Consider the following 23637-nt stretch of genomic DNA (forward strand, 5'->3'; position numbering starts at 1 on the left):
CACTCTTTGTTTTTTTCTCTTTTTTTTTTTTTTTTTTTTTTTTTTTTTTCCCCCCCCCCCCCCCCCCCCCCCTTATCGCTGGCTTCCAACAGTTTGGCCTGTACAAATCCCCATCTGCTCTATCCCCGTCTCCAAAAAATGGCACTTAGAAGCAAGCCTGTGCGGTTAATTCATATAGAAGCCTCAAGGTGTTGGATTATTGGAATTAAAACTGCGCTGCCGACCAGCATGGGTCACGAACAGGCCCCCCGTCATGCTAGGAGCCGCACGAAGGGCGATTCGCGGAGTGGGGAGACTGGAGCAGCACAGCTTCGTGGCTTCTTGCCACGGAGCATTTAGTGTCTGTCAACTCGGTATTTTCACATGGAAAGCGAAGTCATTAGACTATTTTCACCCAATGTAGCTGGGAAGTCATAATCACACATTCATAAAGATAGGGACGATCATCCGGCATTTCATAAATCAGCCTTTTCTCCACTATGTTCTGTATAACCGTAACAGATGGGTTAGTTGAGATGGGCCAACAGAGATGGGTGATTTACTGGCAAAAAAATTATGACAGCTGGATTGCACACATATACAATCACAAACGCTCTTAAATTTAAGTAACATTTTAGAAAGGGAGGGTTTGGTTCTGACCCCAGCAGTTGGAACTGGATCTACCCCCTAAGAATATTAGGTATTACCCTTCAATTTGCTGATCTTTAACATTTTCATTAATGACCTAGGCATAAAAACGCAGGAGTGTACTGACACAATTTGCTGATAACACAAAGTGGGAGCATTTTCTATCTAGAAGAGACAGGATTATTGTAGAGGAAAAGCTGTGTGACCCAGAGGAGTGATAGAAGTGGAATTAAATGTAATTGTAAAAAGTGCAAGGCCATGCCCTTAAGGACTAATAGCAAGACAGTTTGCTATAACACATCAGCTGGAAGGCAGGAGAGAAAGTCTTGGATATATCAGCCACTTACAGGGTGATTATAAACCACAAACCTCATGCAATTGTGCAAAAAATAAATGTCACTTCAAGAGGTATTTGGAGTGATATGTTTATTAGTGGCATGGAAGCATCGAAGGTATAGAAGATACAAGTGAAATCTCAGTTAAGATTAGCTGTAGTTACTTATGGATGATGATGGCAAATTCAAATTGGAACAGGTGCAGACAATGCATATCAAGCTGGTCCTATCAGAGGAAATTAAAGACAGCTTAATTTCTTTAGCCTAGGTAAATGAAAGTAGAGAGGTGATGAAAGTACTGTGCACATGTTGATAAGAAGCGAAGGGACATAAAGAATTGTAAGGAAGAACCATTTAAAATAAAGAACAATGATGGGAAAACATCTAATGGGTATTAAGTGGCAAGGAACACATTCTGCCTAGATGTTAGGTGTTGGTTACTGATCAACTCATAACAGTACAGAGGCTCCAGGACAGCTGTTCAGTGGGAATGAAATGGGGCACAAACTTCCCTTCTCCTCTCTTCTGTTTTTGAATGGGGTATATAGTGTCATTGCCAGAAATACTCAAGGACTGAAATAATGACAAGGAGCTCTTAAAGGCCTATGTCATTCTTCTGAGCATCCTCCACAGGTGCTACGGTACCTGTTTCTCTATGGTGTGTGAATAATTGATTTCATTAAGTTAAAATCAGAGCAATTGTCCCTAATCAACTTTAACTTGTAGTTTGCAGCTTCTGATTTAGACCTGAGAAACAGATTGTGTAGCTTAAAGTTTGTCTATGTTTTCTTTTTTTAGTTAGATCAGTTGATTTGACAGACAAAATACTGCATCTCCATTCCTTTCAGGACTGTATCGATGAGTGTTAAAATAATGTTCTAAATACAGCTTTTCAAATACTCATGACCACTGGTCCTAGTAGGATTACCTTCAAAAGGCTTCTCTTCAATAACTATTTTTTATTCTTTACTCATCTTGTTGTTTTGTCTTCTAATTTTTGGGGGGCTGTCAGAAAAACTTTTATAACATCTGAAAATGTTGCTCTACAACTATTAAACTACAAACTTAATTAACAAAGAGGAAGAGAAAGGTAGGAAGAGATGCCATATTTGGCATATTTCTCTTGAATCCTTTAACTGGGCATAAAAAATAACTATAAATTCTGGAGTGTTAATGTTTTATCTGTGGCTACATGGCATCCCAACTGTAACCTTTCCAGCCCATCTGTTTGCTCATACAAGAGCCAGGTACACTTAGGCAGGTAGAATGCTACTGAGATACGTCTCGTGGTGTCCTGTTAGTAGTGCACTCAACCTGCTGACACCCAGCTCAGCAAACCTGTGTTTTGGTTGTACCCAGGAAAGTTGAAAGGACAGAGATCCTTACCCAAGACAAGAGAATTATTACAACTGATGGGCAGAATTAGACATTTGTATTTTCTATGAGTAACCCTATTGATTTCACAGGACTACATGGCTTACAAATGCACAGAACACTAGTAACAAAAAAGAAAGTGAGTCAACATCAGACACTTAATCCCTAGAAGACCAAAGAAATTGAAAACTGTTAAATCCTATTGTGGCTGAGCTGTAGTGTAATTTTCATTTAAGCTATTTACTCATCCCATAGGTACAGCTTTTCTGCAGTCTGCAGTGTGCCCCACCATCAGATTATGGAGTGCAAAGTTCAGTGTATGTTCCAGAATGAAAGCAGTATTGAACAGTGGATATAAATCAAAACAGTTCATCTTTCACCAGAGACATCAGAGAAAAGTAACTATTGCCATCGATGTCAAATCTACATAGAAAAGCAACAGCAAACCACCTTTTTCATGGGTGGGTCTCAGTGTCCAGAGCTGTATATGAAAAGGTGCAGTCATTCTGGATTAAAAACAAATATTCTCTTGGGTCATTTTAAGCTATCTGTGGTCTAAGCTGTTCCCTTCTTTCACTGTTCCCCTCCTCCCCCCACTTTTTATTTTGTATACTCAGGTATACCACCTGTGCAGAGACGGATGGCTGCTTGCTACCAGACTCTTTCTTTAGGGCCTGAACCAAGGTGTAATAGGAATTTTTCCATTTACTTCAGTAATTTTGCTTTATTTGCTCAACCCTCTTGCCCATATCGCATGAGAATTGAGTACTTCTACTCTTTTTCATTGTCTCAGGCTGTGAGGCTGTATTCTGCCCTCCTTGATAATATGTGGTCTACTTTGGTTTTGCATTTTTTTCAAGAAAATACTAGTAAGAAGAAGAAAAAGGGTCAGAAGTATTTGGTCAAGCTTTTAAAACATGGAAAGTGGTTAGAAAAACAAAAACAAAACCAAAAAGAGGCGAAGCAGAAATCCAGCAGGTAGAAAATTTAAGTAGTGACCCAAAATCTTTCATTATCAGAACTTCTACCTGTCTTTACTAACATGGGACACGGTTATCTCTTGTTATGCTTATCTCAACTCAGCAGTTACATTTGCATGTACATTCTCTGAGCGACCTTGGAAGAAGCTTCAGTGAGGCTGAAGTGACAGGGGGCTCAGCTGGTGAGTGTACACTCAGGTTCCTGGATGGGACTGTACAGCATGTGCTGAAGTCTGTATTTTTAAATATCAATACCTGAGCTAAGTGGTTTAAAGCTAAATCGTGTCCATAATTTTTTTTTCAATCTCAGTTGCCTTAAAAGAAATGGATGATTCATTTATGAAGCAAATCCTCCCCAAAAGCCACATCCAGGCACATGAAGGATAATTAAGTGCCTGGGAACAGCTAGCACGGATTTACGAAGGGCAAATCATGCCTGACAAGCTGACTGAGCTCTGTGATGGCCTTCACATGAGTGACTCTGTGGATGAGAGAAGCAGATTATGTTTACCTTGACTCTAACAAGACTTTCAACTCAGTCTCTCATAGTGTCCTTTTAGCCAGACAGGTGAGATATGGTTTGGATAGACAGACTACAAGGTGGATGGGAATTAGCTGGACCGCCAAGCTCAAAGGATTGTGATGAGCAGTACAAAGTCCAGCTAACAGCGAATTACTAGTAGCATTCCTCAGAGATCAATCGTGAGGCAGTATTTTGAGTATCTTTACTAACAACTGATGAGTTGCCCATGAACAGTGAAGGTGGCCAGGTGCATCCTGGGTTGTATTAGTAAAAGTGGTCCTTGGACCTTCATGCAGCACTTGTGGGAATGTATCTGGATTATTGTGTCTGCTTTGGGCTTCACAGTACAAGAAATAACTTGATGTACTGGAATGAGTTCAGCAGAAATCCCCAAGATGGTCTTGGGGATAGAGCACAAAAAGTAACAGGAGTGGCTGAGAGATCTGAGCTTGTGGATTTGTTCAGCCTGATGAATCAAAAGGGAATCATCTTGCTGTCTTCAGCCACCTAATAATCATTAGAGTGAACACAAAAACAGATTTTTCTTGGAGGTGCACAGTGAAAGGATGAGAAGAAATGAAAAAAGATTTGCAGTACAAGAAAATCTGATTAATTATGACTTTTTTCCCCCACCACGAGAGTGGTTGAACAGTGGAACAAGTGCCCAGAGAGGCGATGAGATTTCCTTCCTTGGAGGTGTTCAAAACTTGACTAATAGTGACATGAGTAATCTGCTCTGGATGGACCCACTATAAGCAGGAGTTTGGACTAGATGACCTGCAAAGATCTCTTCCATCCTAAAACACGCTATGATTCTCTGATTTCTATACATCTTTTAGCAGAATATATTTAATTCCAGCTTGAAAAATGTGTGTCAGCCATAGCAACTGCCTCTTCTTTCTGAAATGGGATCTACATTTCTTTTTCCACATCTTTCTCTTAAAGATATCATACCTGTCCTCTTATTAATATTCCTTCCACTGAGTACAACAAAACTTTACCACAGGCAGTTGTCATTTTCTAAACCATTTAATAACACTCATTTTATTTCTAAGGGTAAAAAAATAATGGGGTGATAACATGTCCTGAATTGCTAGTGACAGTAACTGTTAAGTCTTCAAGCACTTACTGTTTTTCACCAGCTGTTGCTTTTAGTACCAGCAATTTTATTCCCCCAAACCTAGGCTTATTTATGTATTTAAAAAAAAAAACAACAAAACAGCCATTAGGAAATTGTGAACAAGCTTCATGAGAGAAATCAAATGAGTTATTGTCTTTGTCATTGTTATACCTGTGTGGCTGAGTAAAGGTGTTACATTTCCACTCTCTAGTCTGAACCATGGTGTTGCTCATCCAGGCACACATGGCAATCTGCGCTAGTTCCAGATTTACCTGCCAGCCACCGTGATTATCAGTGATAAAATACTGTTAATATTTCATCAACCAGATCAGGTTACTCCTGAGAAACTGTATCTTTCTTCCCCACAGCCCTTGCTACTCTTTGTGTTTTAAGGTATTATTTCCCACATAGTATTATTTAAGTATGTATCGTAACTTATGTGTTATCTATTTCCTATCCGTCATTTTCAATCTTTTCTGTCTGGGAGGTTGCAGAAGCAGCAGTTCACCTGGCTGCTTGTACTCCAGGTTACAATCCACCATTTTTCCTCTAAGAATTTTTGGAAAAACTTGAGAAGAGGCAGGAGGGCAGCCTGGCTTGTGGCATCTGCGCTACATACGTTGTCTTTTCACCTTTTCAGTGCCGTTTCCAGAATCTGGCCAGGCTGTGGGTTTGAACTAGGTAGCTGACGCAAACACAAGAAATAAATAGATGTCAGAAACCAGCTCTAATCTGCAGAGGAGCTGATGTTGAATGCCTCTCAGTACCAAAGGGACTCTTTAGAGCAGTGTTTTGTCAGCATCTACATCCAAGTTTTGCTGTAAAACCAAACTTTTCTGCCAGGTATATTGGAGAGCCTCGACCTGACCCCAGCAGCATTAGCTCTGTGTGTGTGTGTGTGTTGATGTGTGTAGTTGCACATTCACACATGCTGCTGGGTAAACTGAGCTGCAGCTTTACCAGTGGTGGACTGAAATATCTGTTATTCTGGATAAGAATATGAGTTTATCAGCTGTAATCATGATTTGGGCTCCCAGGGTGTATTAATACAGCATCTTTTACACATCAAAAGAATATCTGCATAATTGGATGGATACATCATGGATAGAGGAGGTTAAACAGATGCTCCTAGCAAGGAGTTTCCACCATTCTGTTTGTTAAGAGTCTGTTTTTTCATTCTACCCCCAAGCTAGCATAATAAAGATATAATCTGTCTTCCTCTCCTCCACCATCCTTCCACCTTCACTCTTCTGCTCCTGTCTTCTTCTTTCTTCACTATATCCTTTCTTTTGTGGTAACAAACAAGAACTTCCATTCCAGCCAACCTGTGTGGCTTCAGTTAAAAATTAGATTCTAGAAAAAAACCCACTGGTTAATTCTTGAGCATCATCATTGCTTAAATTTCTGTTAGTAAGGTATCCAAGATGTCTTGGGGATGCGTGCAAGAAAGTTTGGGACTTTATTCAACAAAGTTAAGATTCTGCCAGCTGTTAGCTGTTACTTTGCTTCCTTTAAGGTGTTCAGTCTTCTGAGTAAAAATCAAAGCCCACAGGCAGCAAATACAGAAGGATTATCCAAAGAAACGGGGAAGCTTGCCAACAGGACAGGCTAACCACAGAAGTACAAACAAGTTACCACGGAAACTACCCGAGTGCATGTTCTTAGCCTGCAGCAAAAGTGAGGTAATTTGAGGGAGGTTAGCAAGCAATAAGAGAGCTTGTTATGTCTAATTAGCTAAATGCATTCTTACAGCTCTTCCTACCCACTGGCCATTTAAGATTTTTAATTTTTCTCCCTCAGCGCATTCATTTCTCATTGTTATCCCCTTCATATGCAGTTGTTCAGACTGAATATTTTATTACACATTGTCCATGCTGGCAGATCACATCACATGATGGAGCTAAGTGGATGCTCCTTATGCAGCTGTCATTCCCGTTTTAAGGTTCCTATGTCATGGGCCTCTCTCTTTCAATGTTCCTGGGCCAAGAAAAGACCCTTTGCTCATCCAGCACATCATAGGAGCTGAAAAGGAAGACTCCAGTGAAGCTCCCATGAATTTTTTCAGTCAATTCATATTCTGCAAAAGTGTAATATTTTGCCTGAACTAATATTGACATGGGGAAGATCAATGCCATTAGTTTAATACAGATACTGTGCAAGTATTTCCCATAATGAGATTGTTTGACAAACCTTCCCAATAAACTTCAAAATTGTTAAACCCTCAAAATTAATTACATGTTCCAGAAAAAAAAAACAACAGCTCACCACTCCCATTTCCTGATACAACGTCCCCCTTTCATTGCATCGAGTAACTTTTTCTTTGAAAAGCAACCCAAGTAACAGGTGGAAAGGTGAAACATTGTTCTGTAAATTGTGCATAAGGCACTGTGATACCTCATACATTTCAACACTTGCTTACTTCAGCAAACAACTTCTGAAAAATATATTAAATTATTCCATTGCAGCCCAAATCTCTATAAATCTACTACAAATTCTTCCTCTGCCTCCCTTCTGTTGAATACCCACTTCAGCAGCCTGGACAGAATCCCTGAATCTCAGCAGATGACAATTGCACAGAGATGAAGGGAGAGATTTGTTGCAATTTTCTTTTCACTGTCAGGAAGGTAGCATGGTGTTCTCTGTTTGCCTGCAAGCTGTGTCTGGGAGTATGTTTAGATGGGAAAACCATACACCAGAATATATGTGCATTGCACTTAATGTACTGTGAAGCAATATGTGGTGTTAGGACACACAACACTTTTTACTGCCTTTGGAACAGGTATTTTTTGTGACCTTTTTATTCTAGTGTTGGAAACTCATATTCAGCTTAAACATAAAGGGAACTTTCAGAGTTTAATTCCAGTAGTCTGCTCATATGTCTAAAAATGACACATTTAACTGAACATAAGTTTTGGATACTTTGGCTCAAAAGATTATTTCAATTGTGTGAATCACCAATATTTTTGTTTGTTTGTGTGGGTTTTTTTTACTCCACTTAACAGTTCTCTTTTGTGACTATACGTACAAAGACACACAAATAAATATACAGCTGTTTCTGCCTCTTTCTTGTCTTCTGTTTAGCTCTACAGATTTCTTTCTGATCTCCTTCAAATTTCTTGTATCACATTTCCCAATCTTCAGCAGACAACTGTGGAAAATAACACACTGAAAGCAGCGCCCTGCTCTGCCATCCTCAATGACTCTTGCTCTGTTTTCTTATCTTCTCATGTCAGTGCAGTGTTTTCAGGACAAAATATTGCTGTTAGAGGCTGTCTTACTCCAATCTTCAAAGTAAAATAATAACAGAGAGATTTGCATAGGTTACCAGGTATTAAGTGGATTTACTCAGTACCCAGTCTGCTTAGTGCCTGAGTCCTAGTGAATTGAATTCAAGTGACTAGTGGAATTTTAATATCTAACACATGAATGAAAATAGTCTACACCAGTCTATAGATAGATAAGAAATATGGGGGCTGGCTGAACTGGACTAATAGTTAACTTGTGCTCACAAAGCAATAGAAATCACTTGCAGTGTTAAAACAAGAGTTCAGCACTATTAATTTTCTATTTGCTTAGGAAAAAAGTCTAAAAGGTACATTTGCAGCTTCGTTACATGTAAATTTTTTAATAACCATCTGTTGTTAGCAGATGATAATTGAGTTGTTTGTTGTTGCTTACAAAAAGATTGAAAAGATTTTCCTTTCTTGTGAACTTAATACTGCAGTTCCTAGCTTTTTCCCTACAAAAAACTTGGTATCCTCCTGTGAATGTTCCAAGCTGAACAGGTGTACAAACGTTTCTTTTTGCAACCGTCTTATGGCCATCTATGTCTTCAGCTGAGCGTTGCAATCAACGTACCTTTAAAGATGATGGACAATTTAGAAAATTGTCAGATCTCTGAAAAATGCTTTGAGCAATTGACCCGTACTTGTTCATCTTGAAGACTGATGCTAAGGATTTAACACTTACACATTCTCTTCAAATTAGACCCAGAGCTATTGCTGACTGATGCAAGATCATGTGGCTTTGAGTATCCAATTCAGTCAGATCCTGAGGCCATCTCTCTAGAAACATTTCCTGGTATAAAGATGCTTTAACCCACTCATCAGTCTTGCTTTTGACAAGATAAAGCCAAAAGAGTACAGTCTGTAGTAGAGAAGAACAACTTCAGAATCTAACCTGCAGCCAGCACCCTGATTCTGTAGTGATTTTTACATGAAGTGAGACATTGATTTAATTATTTAGCATTGCATCTGTGAAATAATGAAGTAGCATTATCACAAGTTGGAAACAATAGACCTAGGAACCTCACGTGTTTCGCTTGCTTTGCAACTAGGTAACTGCATGGAGAATGTTTCTCTTTACTCAAAATATTTGCCCAAAGCAGGAATGAAATTACCTGGAGGTATAGCTCCTGTGTTAGAAGGATATTGTGGATCCAAAGTGTGGAAAAAAAGTAATCCAAAAGAGAGAGAAAGACTAGACAGAAATCAGTGCTGGGCAGTAATCTCCATCACAAAAGATGCTAAAAATCTACAGAACTTATTCAAGTGTGAATTAGCATTGGATCTAGAATTTTTTCATTTGAAAAAGAGTGAGACAGATGCATTTAATGAAGGAGCTAGTAATAGCTTAGGGTTTTCATATAAGAGTGTAGCAATGACCATAGCAGGTCAGAAAAATGTCAGTCTAATCTAACAGTGGTCAATAGTGAAGAGCATAAGAGCAAGTGTTCAGTGATGTTTCATCAGATTACTTTCTCAGCCCTCAACGATTTGCAGTTCCCTTGGATCAAATGAGAGTATGATTCTTCCTGGCTAAAAACAGGGAGTTTAAGCTGTGTTTCATGTGCCATCTTAGTGACTAAGCAGGTGAGAAGTGCATAATTTGGGACAGAATCTCTCTGGTTCTGTCTAGAAATTTAATTTTTCACAAGACTATTATACAGTTTTCCTTTAAAAAAATGAGCAAATTAGTTTTACAATCCCACACTCTCCATCCTCCATCCCCTAAAAATAAGCCACAGAGCTCATCAGAGAAGCCCCAGACAGTACTATTATTTTCTGCATTACTAAAGCTGCATTTTCCTTCATGTCCAAATGCAAAGGCCAGGTTATGAGGGGAATGGAAAGAATATCTAAGCCTCTGTTATGCAAATGCCTTCAGAGGTTGGAACAGCTGAGGATGTGAGATGTGTAGTACTGCGCTACGTTCTATTTCCATACCATCCAGTCTGCCAGGCATAAGTTCACACAGCAAGACCACATCTTCTCCTTGTCCCAGTCTGCTAATCCTGTCTACATCCATGGCCGTTCGTGCTAGACCCCATTCTGGTTACCAATAATTCTTAAGTGTGAAACCAGTAAAAAGTTTCAGAGAGTGGCAAGGCAGGAAGGAAAACATGGAAAACTCTTACAGGACATCAGCTTTCATGTAACTCTGGGGAGGGAGAAAGAGGAACAGAACTAATTGCAAGACCCTCACAATAATGATTAATTGTATGGCAGCTTTTATCTCATCTAGTCTTGCAATCTAGAAAGCCAGCAAAGCTGAGCCTGCAGAATTGCCTGCCATGAAGGTTGGAGTGAGGTTTGTTCAACTAATTACTTCTGAAGACTTCCAAGTGGATTTAAGAGTAATGGTGTTGACATGAAATTCTCCTCTCACGTTTCTGCAGCGTGTTACTCATTTACTGCTTAAGTTGCTGAAAAGAGGTGTCTGCTTCCCCAAGGACTGAGATAAAAAATAAGGTGCACATGTTTGGTTGAGTGAAAAATGCTGGTTTGTGTCAGCGGAAACTAGTTGCGATTTCTAGTGGAATCTTGGCCAAATCGAATTGGTAACTGCAGTGTAAACATTAGCAAATGAGATTGTACATAAAGGTTAAAATGCTTATGTTTGCAGAAGGAAAAGTTTCAAGATTATATTTTTTAAGCAATAATTAACTTTAAAATTCATATAAAATTCTGAAACAAAGCAGAGTGTTTGTGTTGAGGGAGATGGAAACTGGAGATTTTAACACTAAGGATTTTTGTTTTACTTTTGCATTTACTGTGCATTTGTTTAAACCTGAAACATAGTCATATTGAATGACTGGCCACAAAGAGGAAACACTGGTTCCTCACAAAGCCTAGTCTTCAACATTTCTTTCAGCCTGAATTGATTTCCACTTGATCTTGGTTTTTTTGCCCTTCTTTCAGGGATGTCATTGCTCAGTGGCAAGAATATGATAGGCAGTTTATAAATGTAAATATCTGAAGAAAGAGAAGAAGGGTAAAAGGGCTTAGAACATTTTTTTCTTCTTTTTAAAAAATATTCCATGACAAATACAATGTAAACAAATAACAACAGTGCTGCTTGTCTTAAAAAGACAGAAAGATTGATTTTTCTGTTTTATCTGGTTCTGCTCAGGTTTTCAACCCCAGCCACTGCTGTAATATCCAAGTATTTGAGCTTTGACCTGAACAATAGCATTTCACACTTGGAAAGATCCTTATACCAGCCTGTAGAAAGTCTCTGCCACCATGCCTGTTGATACAACACTTGTCCAAGGAAAAAAATGAGTAACTGTCAAAAATGACATAGATATAATAGATCTGCTTCTGCGTTAGTGGATTGGGTTGCATGTTGCTCCAAACAAGAAACAGATGCTTACAGTGAAAGCCTTTGGCTCTAGGAAAGGCAGGTGACAATGTAGGAACACATCGGCTTTTGCTGGACCCAGTCCCATCTATAAAAATACGGAGCTTGTCCCTGTCCCAATTGCTGGGCAGGTCCCTGACGGTTGTCAGTGCTGGGTGGCCGGGGACCAGCTCATTTCTTCCTGGTACCTTAGACATAGCACGATGGACTGAGACTAGTGAAAATTGGTCGGTCCTGGTTGTTGTTCATTATTAACGAGAAAACTCGCATAAACTCAGTGGTCAGTGCTGGGGTTAAAGAAATTATCATTCATGTCAGATAGGCAATACCCATTTTTTGCTTTTTGTTGTCCGGGATGGCATTCATTTTCTAGTCCCGTGAGCTTACTTTTCTCTTTTTCTCTTGGCAAATTTGCTTATTAGAGACTGAGGAAAATGTGAATACCTTTGATCTCTCCAGCTTTTTCCTGTGGCATATTATAGGTTTGCGCCTGTACCAAAAGGTTATTGTGTTTGTTCTGATATGCTGAGGGAACGGACTGTGATGGGAAGGGACCCAAACATTTGTGTGGATTCTTCTGGATTGTCTGCCTGTCTCTAAACTGATATCCAGGTGCTAATACACAACCTGGCATCTGGTTTTTGTTTTCTGGAATGGGGCCTGTTTGGAAACAGAAGAAATCCACCAGAGATGAAGGGAAAGGACATGGATCTTTCCTAGACATCATTCAGAGTACTTGTGGTTTTTTCTACTCCTTTTATTATTTACTGTGGTGCAAACAAGGCTGCTCAAGATGCTGCTTCCCCCCTATGTTCTTAAACAGTTATCTTTTGTTTACAACTCACATAAATTATTGCCTGTCAAAAATAGAGCTTGATCAAAACCCACTGGAAGTCCTCCTATTAGCCCCAGTGGGATTTAGGTGAGCAATTGTGTCCCCTTCTGTCTCTTGATTAGCGATCAAGACGACATGTCTTCAGCAAAAAAAATCACAGAATGAAGCTTTTGGATCTATAATTATCACTCTGTTTCCCATTGCAAGGTTAATGAGGACTGCCGGGGTGGAAGTCTGTAACAGTAATTTAGGAGAATCCTTGCAACCCTTAGCACTCCACCTGCAGCCTCCAGACCTCTCTGTGGCAACCTGGAGGTCCCAATCACAGGGGAAACCTTCCAAAGCCATCCCAAGTAGACCATGCTGTTGCAGGGATGAGATGCAAAGTGGAAATGCATTGTTTTGCTCCATGAAGACCACCACTAGCTTTGCCAAGGTGATGCTGTTGACTCTGCTAATACAATCTTTGTCAATGAAATCTGCTTTGGGATGCTTCTGTTGTTGCCTTGACCAAAGGAGACACAAAGCTGAACACAAAACAGTCTGATCCTGATGGAGATTTTCCAGCTAATGACAATCCAAGTGCAGAGGTAGGCTATTGATCTGTTTAGTTTCTTTGCACTTTCCTTCTCAGATACAGATTTTTTTATGTTCTGCCTATGGGGGCCAATGATTGCCAGTGCCTCCCCACCCACCATCCAGCCCGGGTGGCTTTGTGCTCTCCTTTTGGTTGTGCAGGAGCTGACCTTAGTGGGGAGCTGGCTGTCTTAAAGACGGCAGCTCATCCATCATGGCTTTCACAGGCTGTCAGCGTTGCATTTAATCTCACTTGCAATTTTCCAAGGGAGGTTTGCAAAAGCCACAAACAGAATCTTAATGCTATAAAATGTGGTTTGTAGCCAGTGAATAATTCCTGTCTGTATGAAGCTGTGCTGAACTGTCCAGAGATGAAAAACTCCCAAATTCAGCCTAGAATTCCATGTGTTCTCCACAGTCCGCGTGCTGTTGTAACTGGTATATCTTCCCTCTCAACTCACATGTGCCCAAATGGGTTCTCAGAACCATGCACTTTGCAAGGAAGATGTGAAATGACTGTTTTCCTCAGGGTCACACATCGCGTTCATGAGCCTTCTTTGCCCATTTTATGGACTTGTCCTTCTGGGGCATCTTGCTCTTTGGTTATACCACGAGCTTCATGCCCTGCTTCTGTAAGTCCTGATCCAAACCCTGCCCAGACAATTACAGTTTCTAAAGTTTGGATGAAACTCGGGAAGCTTCTGCCAGCTCTTAAATTTTCATTTTTCATTATGTTCACTACGCCAGTCTTCCACCTTCATTCCCTTCTTAAGCTTTACCAGCAAAGGAACAAGCTAAATTGGAATCAATATAACCAGAATTATACTCTGGGAAACAATGCCAGATTCAATCATGGAGGTTTACTCTAAAGATGAGATATAAAGCTCTGCTTCCCAGATATATATTCAATAGAATGACCTTGCTCCCTGACCTGTCTGTCCGTGTCACGCTGACAGATCATATCTGCCACTGATACAGACCCGAGGAAGCTGCAATTTGTCAACAAGTCCCTGAGCTGTGCAGATCAGGGATGGATTTCTATGATACAGTTTCTCCTCTGGCAATAAGATGGGAACAAGGTAAATCCCTGGAATTATGTGGGCGTCAGTGACCTCATCAAGGGCTTTATCTCTTGTTTCTCATTCCATAGGTGTCTAGCCTCTTGACCAAATTATGAACTGAAAGAAAAATGTGTGGTTTTTTTTCCTCTAGATATCCCTCTATATTTACAGTTTCATCAGCAAACAGATTAATTAAATTACTATAGCTCTATTTTCATTGGTGCTGGAAGCAGTAATGATAATTATGACTGCATTAGATTTCAGAGGAACCTGTTTTCAGCCTTGAAGCTGAAAATCTCCAGCTAAATGTCCTGAAATTGTTTGTGCCAGGTGTCCTCCTCATGCTGAATTAGTTCATAAAATTTCACCAAAGCAGTTAATCAGGTCCTGAGGGCAAGATTTAAGAAAAATATCATGCTTTTAAAATGAACTATTGCCATTAATAACTTTAATGTTGTCACTTTAATTTGGCAGGAAACTGGAGTCCAAAACAAAACTTTTGCTGCTTTTTATAGAAATCCAGCCAAATTTGGCCAAGTTACAAGCCTCCAGCCACATAGAGACTGGGAGGAAGTTTTTCTGCACAATTTATTTCTCCTGAGTGTTCTCCAGTTCTCACAGCTCTTAGCAGTCTTGTTTCATTACAGAGCATAGCATGTCTTCCCTGCAGTTGTTCTTCCTTGCAGGTGGGAGAAAACATAGTTTTGATCCCTGAAAAGAAAAAAAAAAAGGAAAAAAAGAAGAGTGGAACAAAGGAGGAATTAGATGGGCAAAGACTAGAAAATCACGGAGCAAAAGAAAGAGCCATTTTTTATATTTGAGTATTGCTGTGCTTGCACCTTAATTATATTTACGACCTTACCATTCTTTAACATAAGGATGTTTCCGTTTATGTGCATTTTTTTTTCCTTTTAGGTAATGAATGGATAAAATCTTCACTGAAACTGCAGCTCTGTGTAATCATTTGCTCAGAACTGCAGTGTCTTTAACAAAATAAAATAAAAAATCCTCCTTCAGCTCAAACAAGGCATAGCAAGGAAAAAAATGATTATGAAGTCCAAAATAGACCAAAATAGTCTTCTATCCAGACAATCAATTTCACAATGGTGCCCAATAGACATATTGAATCCCGCATTTTGCTTACACAGCTGCCCAGAGAAAAACAAGGACCATATTGCTACCCATCTCCTTTTGCTAAAGGTTGGCAATTATAGCAGTTGGAAAGCTGTAGCAATCTTTCATTGTGTCAGTGAGTATTATTCAGGTTGGCATACAACCTCCCTGCTTACCCTTACAATATTCTTAATTAAATTAAGATTATACCTGTAACATAGAGGAATGGTCCTACTAATATTACAAAGTTTGTGACTCAGTGCAAAGGTGATGTGGAGGAATTTTGTGGTCTGTGTCATGCAGGTGCATGCTCGGTGCAGATTTACCTCCAGGCTGGAATGAACGGATTTTCCGTTTCATCCCAAATCCTGTTTCTCACTGTGTCCAGCTTTACAGATACATGCAAAAAATGCAGTGAGGTCACAACTTGATCATAAAGGGCATTTTCCTCATGGTAGGTATAAGAGAGTTGTTTGTACCTTGAGATATCAGGGTTTGTTTCCTTGGTAAATATAAATGGCACTTTGGGTGCATGAAGATAGAAATAAGAAAAAAAAAACAACAAGATTAGTTTTGCAGCAGACAGTAGCAACTGAGACTTTTCGTAGCCTATTATGCAGCCTTTCACAAGGCTGTCTCAAAGTACTTTTTTGCCTTTCTATCCAGAAGGTTGGAAAGTTACTTGAATAAATCATGATATCCAAATACAAATAAACAAAGGATGGATTTTCTGACCTAGAATTTGGATATACACCATACATGTCATTCATACAGTTCATTCATTCAGTTTTATGCTCAAATACTGAAAAGAAAGGGTAGTCTATTGGCTGGAAAGCCAGCTTAACATTTAGAAGCTCATAGGGTTTGCTCCTTGTTTTGCTGCAGACTTGCTACATGTTACTGGATGAGCTCCAGAAGTGCAAAAATTACCTCAGATGGTAGGCAGTGATACTCCTTATGATAAGCATTTAAACTCTGTTTAAGCCACACATTAATCAGCACACTAAGCAGCCTTCCATTTAGCAGGCTGGCAGGTCAAATGCCGAGAGGTAGCCAGCATGGAAATTTTAGGAGTAAGATCCCCATTTCAAAATTCAGGCAAATTAAACAAGAGCTGCCTTGGTTCCCTCTAGATTCATGGTGTTTCCTCCCCTTACAGTTCCTCAAAATACAAAGCCACATTTCCTCGATGGTCTCTGAGAACAGTAAGTACATGAGGCCGCTTAGGGAAGATGAGCTGAAAAACAAATACGTTTTACATCTTTGTACTACACAGGCATAAGCTAAGTGAATAGGATTACAAGCCTGCCAAGACCAAAACACTTAAAGGCATGCTCAGAAATTAATGTGACTGAAAAATCTTAAGGTATGAAAGCTGGTATGCTTAAAAAGTCAAGTTGCCTCCAGGATTAGGTTAATGCTGAACAGGGATTTTCTAGGACCTTAATTCTGTGTAAGTCTTTCTGGCCATCCGTTCCAGTCTATGGAATAAAGGTACCAGCACTATCAAACTATCGGATTAGTGCACTAAAGAGAGGAAATCCTTGGAAAAAATTGATGCATCAGAATTAGGGAAATAATATACTTGAGCACATGAATATTGCCAGTATGCTCTGTTCAACCATCTCATGGATTCAGTCTGATCCTTTCACTCTTTCACTTCTCTATTGGGTACTGTTAGAATATTTTCCTGTAAAATTAAAGGTCAGTGATTTGCAGTATCCAAAAAGCCAGACTACATATACAGTAATGTTCTTGTGTTGATTCATGCTCTGTGCATTAGGCAATATTCATGGACTTTTCTTTTCCTTGTAGGTCTCGACTGAAGAAGGAATGAGCTTAGCCAGAGAATACTCCTGCTCCTTTTTTGAGACTTCAGCTGCCCTCCGCTTCTACATTGATGATGTCTTTCATGGACTAGTGAGAGAAATCCGAAGGAAAGAGTCCTCACTGCCCATGGTAGAGAAGAAGATGAAGAGGAAGGATAGTCTGTGGAGGAAACTGAAAGGATCCCTGAAGAAAAAAAAGGAAAGTACAACCTGATGGCAATTCCCCATGAGCCACCCATCAGGAGCTGACCACAGTAACCTGTAACAGTTCAAAAAGGCAGCATTGACACAGCATCTTCCAGATCAGGTCCTGGAGTTCCTTTCCTTCAGCCCTCATGCAGAAGTAGCTCCTTGAAGGCCCAATTCATGGTTGCCCTGTGGCTCCTCTGTATTATAGATAAAGTCACTTAGCATACCCTCTCATCCCTTCTCTGCAAATCTGAGCGGAGAAAATACTGTGTTTTTTAACCTGTGGTCCCTGGCTGGTGTTCAAATGCTAGGAGTTAAGCCAGCATCCAAGGCAGAACCAGCTTCCACCAGCTCTAGGACAACGGATACACTTATTGCCTCCTCTCTACATGCATGGGTCATTTCACCATCCCAGGAATGAATAACATTGATTTCAATGGACATTTTGACTGTTTAAGGACCTTAGGATTTGACCTTCAGCTTTGCATTCACATGTAGGTTTAGGGTTAGACTGTGCTCAGCCTGCACGCACGTGTCTGTGTGCCAATCTGTGTATGTGACCCAGGCCCAAAGGGACCGCTGGGGGTTCCCGATTTTGACCCTGTAAAGCCTTATGCTCATTGTGTCCTTTCCATTTAGCAGGAAGGCTTGGCAAGCATAGCACAAATCATGCACCAGCTGTCTGGAGGCTGCAGGGCGACTGCTCTGTCCCCTCTGCTCACCGGGACTGGCTAGCAGAGCTACCATGTCCTACAGACATGCCATGCATTAGATTCACAGAATAGTTTGGGACGGAAGGGACCTTTAAAGGTCATCTAGTCCAACTCCCCCCTGCCAAAAGCAGGGACATCTTCCACTAGATCAGGTTGCTCGGAGCCCTGTCCAACCTGACCTGGAATGTTCCCAGGGATGGGGCATCTACCACCTCTCTGGGCAACCTCTTCCAGTGTTTCACCGTTGGCCACACTCCTGCATCCCACCAAGGAGCACACAAAGGCACTGTCTGTCTGATGCTTCCCAGAGCCCTCCCTAGAGCGATGCAGCTCTGTCCCAGCATGTAATGACATCTGCAATGTAGCATTCAGCCCTCGATTTACTAGAGAATTGCATCAGGTCAGTTACCATCTTTCACAGTCCTTGACCATCCAAGTGAATCACTTGATCGATCAGTTGGACAGGTCTTTTAAATATTCCTTTTTAAAGCTGGCATGAAGTAGAGTATAGTCTCATGGACCATTTTTTCCCCCAGACTTCTTTTACTATTGAGTTTTATTGATAAATTTTACAATTAATACATGCATTCATTTTGTCAAAAAATAAAGATTGTGATTTCCATGAAACCATAATAGTAGTCAGTGTTGTTTGTGTTTGTCCTGGAGTGATAATTGATAACATTAGAAAAATATGTATGTTTGTTAGTAAATGTTCTTTTTTTTTCATATTTTTCTTTGACTTTTTCACAGGGTTTCAACTAATTATATTTTGGATAATTTGGGGGGCAGTTGATTTGTTTTGCTCTGTTGAACTTGAAAAGGTTATGGTTTCATGAAGAATTTCAGTTCATTAAAATCTGTTATTTTGTTCTCCACTTTCCCTTCAAGAAAATCCAGTGGTATTTTTTGACTTGTCAGAAATTCTCCATCAAAAGTACAACTTTAGTGTCTATAGTTAGATAATACGTGGCTATATTTCTATTTTGGAAAGATTATTTCAGAGGAATACAAACACATGCATGCATTTAAGATGATTTTTCTGTTTCCTGCCTCCAACAGCTGAAGTCTGCGTTTATACTATTGTAATTACTATTATTATTTCACCTGTATTGCCACAGAGATTTTAGGTCAAGCATCCTAGAGACAAAGAGATGTGCTTGTCCAAAGAGTTTATGAGCTAAGTATTGGTGGAGAGACAACAGGAGGCTTCACTGAACAGATGGCAGCTATGAGACAATAAATAACAAGGGGAAACATCTGTGACTGTTCCAATACTGCACACTGCATAGAGGGGAATGAAGCAGTCGTTCCATGCATAAAAGACCATAGGAATTACTATCCTGAGGAATCTTGAGGGATGCTCATTGGTCTTTTTCAGGCAGATGCCTAAGCTTTGAGTCAACTGAAAACCACTTAGTGTTAGTTATTATGTCGTTTCACCCACCCTACTGGGGGACATATTATATCAACACTGGCTTGGCTCCGTAGTTTTAGGGGTACCTTGCTTCAAGTCAGTTTGTGTTACAGAAACGATTGCAGAAGAGGGCACAGCCTAAGATGAAGCCTTAAATGGATTCATGTATTAAACATGCCCATTCTCTGACATTAAGGTCATCTGGCACGGAGCATCTTTCCATGCTATTAAACTCTCTTAGCCTTCACAGCAGGGTTACCGCACACAAACTGCTCTTGGAAGCGGTCCCTGGACTCTGCTAGGTTCTGCACCGTGCTCAGCAACTGGTTACAAAAGTGCTAGCCTGCCATGGTCTGAAACCAAGCTGGGGATCATTTTAACAATTCAACAGTATAGATGTGCGCGGGTGCCTCCCTGGGTATGTTCAAATTACTAGTACAGACACAGCTTACATAGCCATATTTTTAGGTGTACCAAGCCCATGAAATTTCCAGGTTCAGAATGTCTCCACACTCAGCCCCTACATGCCATATTTTGAAAAATATTTGCTACTAGATTATTCTCTTCAAGACAAACAACTCATCACACCCTCTGAAGATCTTCTGCTACATCTTCCATGAGGAATTTCAGCCATCTGAATATGTATTGGGCAGAAAGGTCTGTATTTATCTTACACCACTTTGATCATATAAAACTTGAGCACGACATCCAGTCATTCAGAATCCCTCTTCAGTTAATAAGGAGAAGTCGTGATTTGTCTCATCTGGCTTGGATGGTTAGCATAGGATGAATCACCCCCTGAAATGGCTGCCTCTTTCCAGTGGCTATGTGTCACCCATAAAGAGCAGCTTGGTCTCTAAGCCTAACTTCTTGATGGCTAAATTCAGTTATGATAAACCCCATCTTTAATGATTTGCCCACCCAGTATCTATGGCAGAGAATGGTGCTGCAAATGCTTGGCATTGAATCTTGTCTCTGAAACACCTGACCACCCTTTGTTTTTAAATTGGGAAAGTCATTCTGATTTACCATCACCCAATTCCTCAATAATCTATAATGCTTAACCTCAGTTAATTGAGCAGAGCTGATGGAGGTTTATAGTCAGTGAGGATAACATAAGTCATAACTGCACAAGAGGCTGGGTGCAGCTGCTTAACCTAATTAATCACTATGATTCCATCACAGAAGATTGTATTTAGCTGTGAAACCTAGCTGACAGAATTAAGAAACAGCAGCTCTGTGTCTAAAGACTTTTCCATCTCTGACTAGTCTCTCATCTAATCATGTCTGGAAGATTTGAAGAAGGAAACCAATCACTTTATTTTGCTGTGTTGCCTATAGTCCCATGAAGGTGGCAGCTATAACTTACTCCACTGTCAGACTATGTTGCAGTTAGACTGTAATTCAGTTTCCTCCAGGATTATAATTAAAGCCAGCTAATAAATAAAATAAAATAATAACACTTTGCAAACATATCCATGGTGTCTCTCGCAAATATATAATATATGGCAGTTAATTACCCTTCTTCCCAGTTACGGCAGATCACATTTGTATCTAGTTGAGAAGTAATCTGGGGAAGGCTGTAAGTTAAGGTGGAATATTGCAGTACTTAAGTTTTCCTTTTTCGTGGGTTTTGCATACAGGTCTTGGGACCTAAGCACAGAAACCTTCTGCGTTCCCTCAGATTGTCAGTTCATGAACTATGTTAATGGTCTGATGTCTTTACAAATGATTGAAAGTCATTTCTTTACACACTAAAAGATGTGTATTTTGAGACTGAATTGTAAGAATGCATAGCTAGAATGAAGAAGGAATTCTCCTCACTTTGTCCACTATATATATTATATAATATATATAAACACAATATAGAAACAATATATAGAAACATAGAAACAATCATATATATAGTTTCTATATGTCTCTCATTCTTAGCCTTTCTTAGATATTTAAGCCCTCCATGTATGATGACAGATAGGAAAAAAACCGTATGCAACAAGCAAAAGATGGGCCTCAGCAGAGTTGAGTCTCTCATAATGATGATTTACACTCTACAACTGTGTCAACATCTTCTCCCAAGTTGAATGTTACTCTCTGTCGGCCAGATTGTGATATTTGTGATAAGCAAAATAGCTGCCAGTGGATCTTCTTGGAAAGACAGTAAACAAAGGTACCTGCTGCAGCCACCTCAGAAGGTGATGCTGAGATAATGATGTTGACTGTTAAAAATTAAACTGAAGACCATCAATTCATTTCATATAAATCATGCAAATTTTATAGTTGCTAATAGGAATGCACCAGTGTTTACCTGAATTTGTACTAGCAATTGAAAGATGGATGTCTAATATAGACAATTATGCTAATATAATTCAATTAAGTATACTTAGAGTAGTTAGCCATATTTAGACATCCCCCTCAGGGACTCTTATTTATACAAGTGTGCATCAGGCACACTGCTCATTGTTTACGACTCTGAAAAAATCCCCGAAAATTAACAGAGGAAAGGCAAAATTACAGAATGTGACTTTAATACAGTATTAAAATCTCTGTTCTCATAAAATTTAACGGCAGTTGAACAGAATAGTGTCTTAGACCAGTTCTGATTAGCCTCCTTTTTAACACAGTTTCTGGCTTGATCTGTCCTTTCAAGTATGTGGAGCTCCTTAGGAGCAAAATGATTTGTAATGGGGATGGCATTGTCTCACAGATGCTGTGAAAGTCACCCCAAGCGGCATTGCCCTGCACCTCTAGCTTGATTTATCACTCCCTGATGCTCCTGGTTCTAAGCCTCCTCAATTTGAGCTCTCCAATTTTGTTACATCGTGCTGAATTATGAGGTTGTTTTGTGATGAGGACAAATGTCCACTCAAGAGCACCAAACTCATTTCATGATCTGAACTTTTCCCCCAAGAGGTAATAAAGACAAGAACATCCAAAGCCATTGCATCACCTACTGTATATCTTTTGTCAATAGATAATTAATGTGACAAGGAGATTTTCCCATTCTCGCACTTTCTCATGCATCATTTTTTTTACAGTGCTTTTAGACTTACAACTGTTTCAACAACTACACGACCAGTTCAAAAGCCATTATTTTTCGTGGCAGCAGTTGGAACAGAACTCCTGTTAAAAGAACAATGTTAGCAGGGTAAAGTAATGCAAGTCGTTTACATGAATATTATATTACCTTTATTTGTGTAAAAGAAAACAATATCATTTTACCCTTATAGTTTAAGTATAATTAATAGAAGAGGAAGGCAGTCTATTTCATATCTATGAAATTCAGTGGACAAAAGTTTTATATTTGTCTGCTCTTGTTGCATTCTACAAACAAGATAGTTTGGAATTCCTGGTCCTGGGAAGTATAAATCAGGATAGAAGTAGTAGATTCAAGTTTTGTTTCGTAAATGATAGTTGTGACTTCATTCAGCCCCTGCCAACAGTGTAGCCTGACAAAGATTCCTAGGCAGTTCCTGCCATTAGTTTCTCTGCAACTCCAAAACGTCAAGGCTAACCTCTCCATCTTGAGCTCCATGCAGATAAACTCACTCTGTTTCATTTTTATTTCACTTATTCTGTTGCATCACTCTCAGCAATGTAAAATGGTCTCAGGTGCTTTTAACAAACTGAAGACATTGCATCTTCTGCCTTCTTCATAAATTTCCCATTAATTTAATGTTCATACTGAGGAGAATGAGTAATATTTTTAATGATAAAGTTTTGCAAAGTCACTCAGCTTTCTGAATAAGAAGCTGACAGTTCCTGCAAACTGACTTTGCCTTCACTGCTAGACAATGCTGACTAATCACAGATGCCTCTTTATGTAGGGTATTGAATGAGTAAGCTTGAACACTTAAGGTATTCAGTCAGTGTAAGTGGGCAGCTCTTCTAAGGCAATGAAAAATCTTAACAGTTGATTCACATCCATCTCAGAAAAGAATTACATGTTTTCATCGCATGATGATGAATATACTTCAATCACCCAGAGGAAGATGAGGGTTCCGTCTCTGAAAACTTACAAAAGCGATAACCCAAAGCAAAAGACAATTTAAGGAAGACAGAAGAAACAGACTATTAGTAATGAGAAGGATAGGCAGAAGCAGTAGAGGACAATACAGTATCAGTAAATGTATGAAAATCAAGTGAACTTGGAATGCCTTACAGCATTCATCATTCTGGATGTGGCTTAATGCCTTCTAGAAAGGGAATAAGAGCAGATATAATGACAAAAATAGACAAGACAAGCTCCAGAGATTTGATTCAAGGGCACACACCACAGGAGTTTCGTGGAGGATATTAAGATGAGATA

General features: G+C 39.7%; 1 protein-coding gene across 1 annotated transcript in view; it reads left to right on the forward strand.

The window, feature by feature from the left end:
* The window catches only part of RIT2 (Ras-like without CAAX 2), a 124022-nt gene extending 106793 nt beyond the window's left edge, over window positions 1–17229 (forward strand). The window contains exon 4 of the mRNA XM_010566079.1: window positions 17002–17229. Within this exon, the coding sequence (XP_010564381.1) occupies window positions 17002–17229 (228 nt within the window). The remainder of the gene's footprint in view (window positions 1–17001) is intronic.
* Window positions 17230–23637: the final 6408 nt, after the last annotated feature.

Source organism: Haliaeetus leucocephalus, unplaced genomic scaffold (assembly GCF_000737465.1).
Source record: "Haliaeetus leucocephalus isolate CR32 unplaced genomic scaffold, Haliaeetus_leucocephalus-4.0 Scaffold204, whole genome shotgun sequence".
Lineage (NCBI taxonomy): Eukaryota > Metazoa > Chordata > Aves > Accipitriformes > Accipitridae > Haliaeetus > Haliaeetus leucocephalus.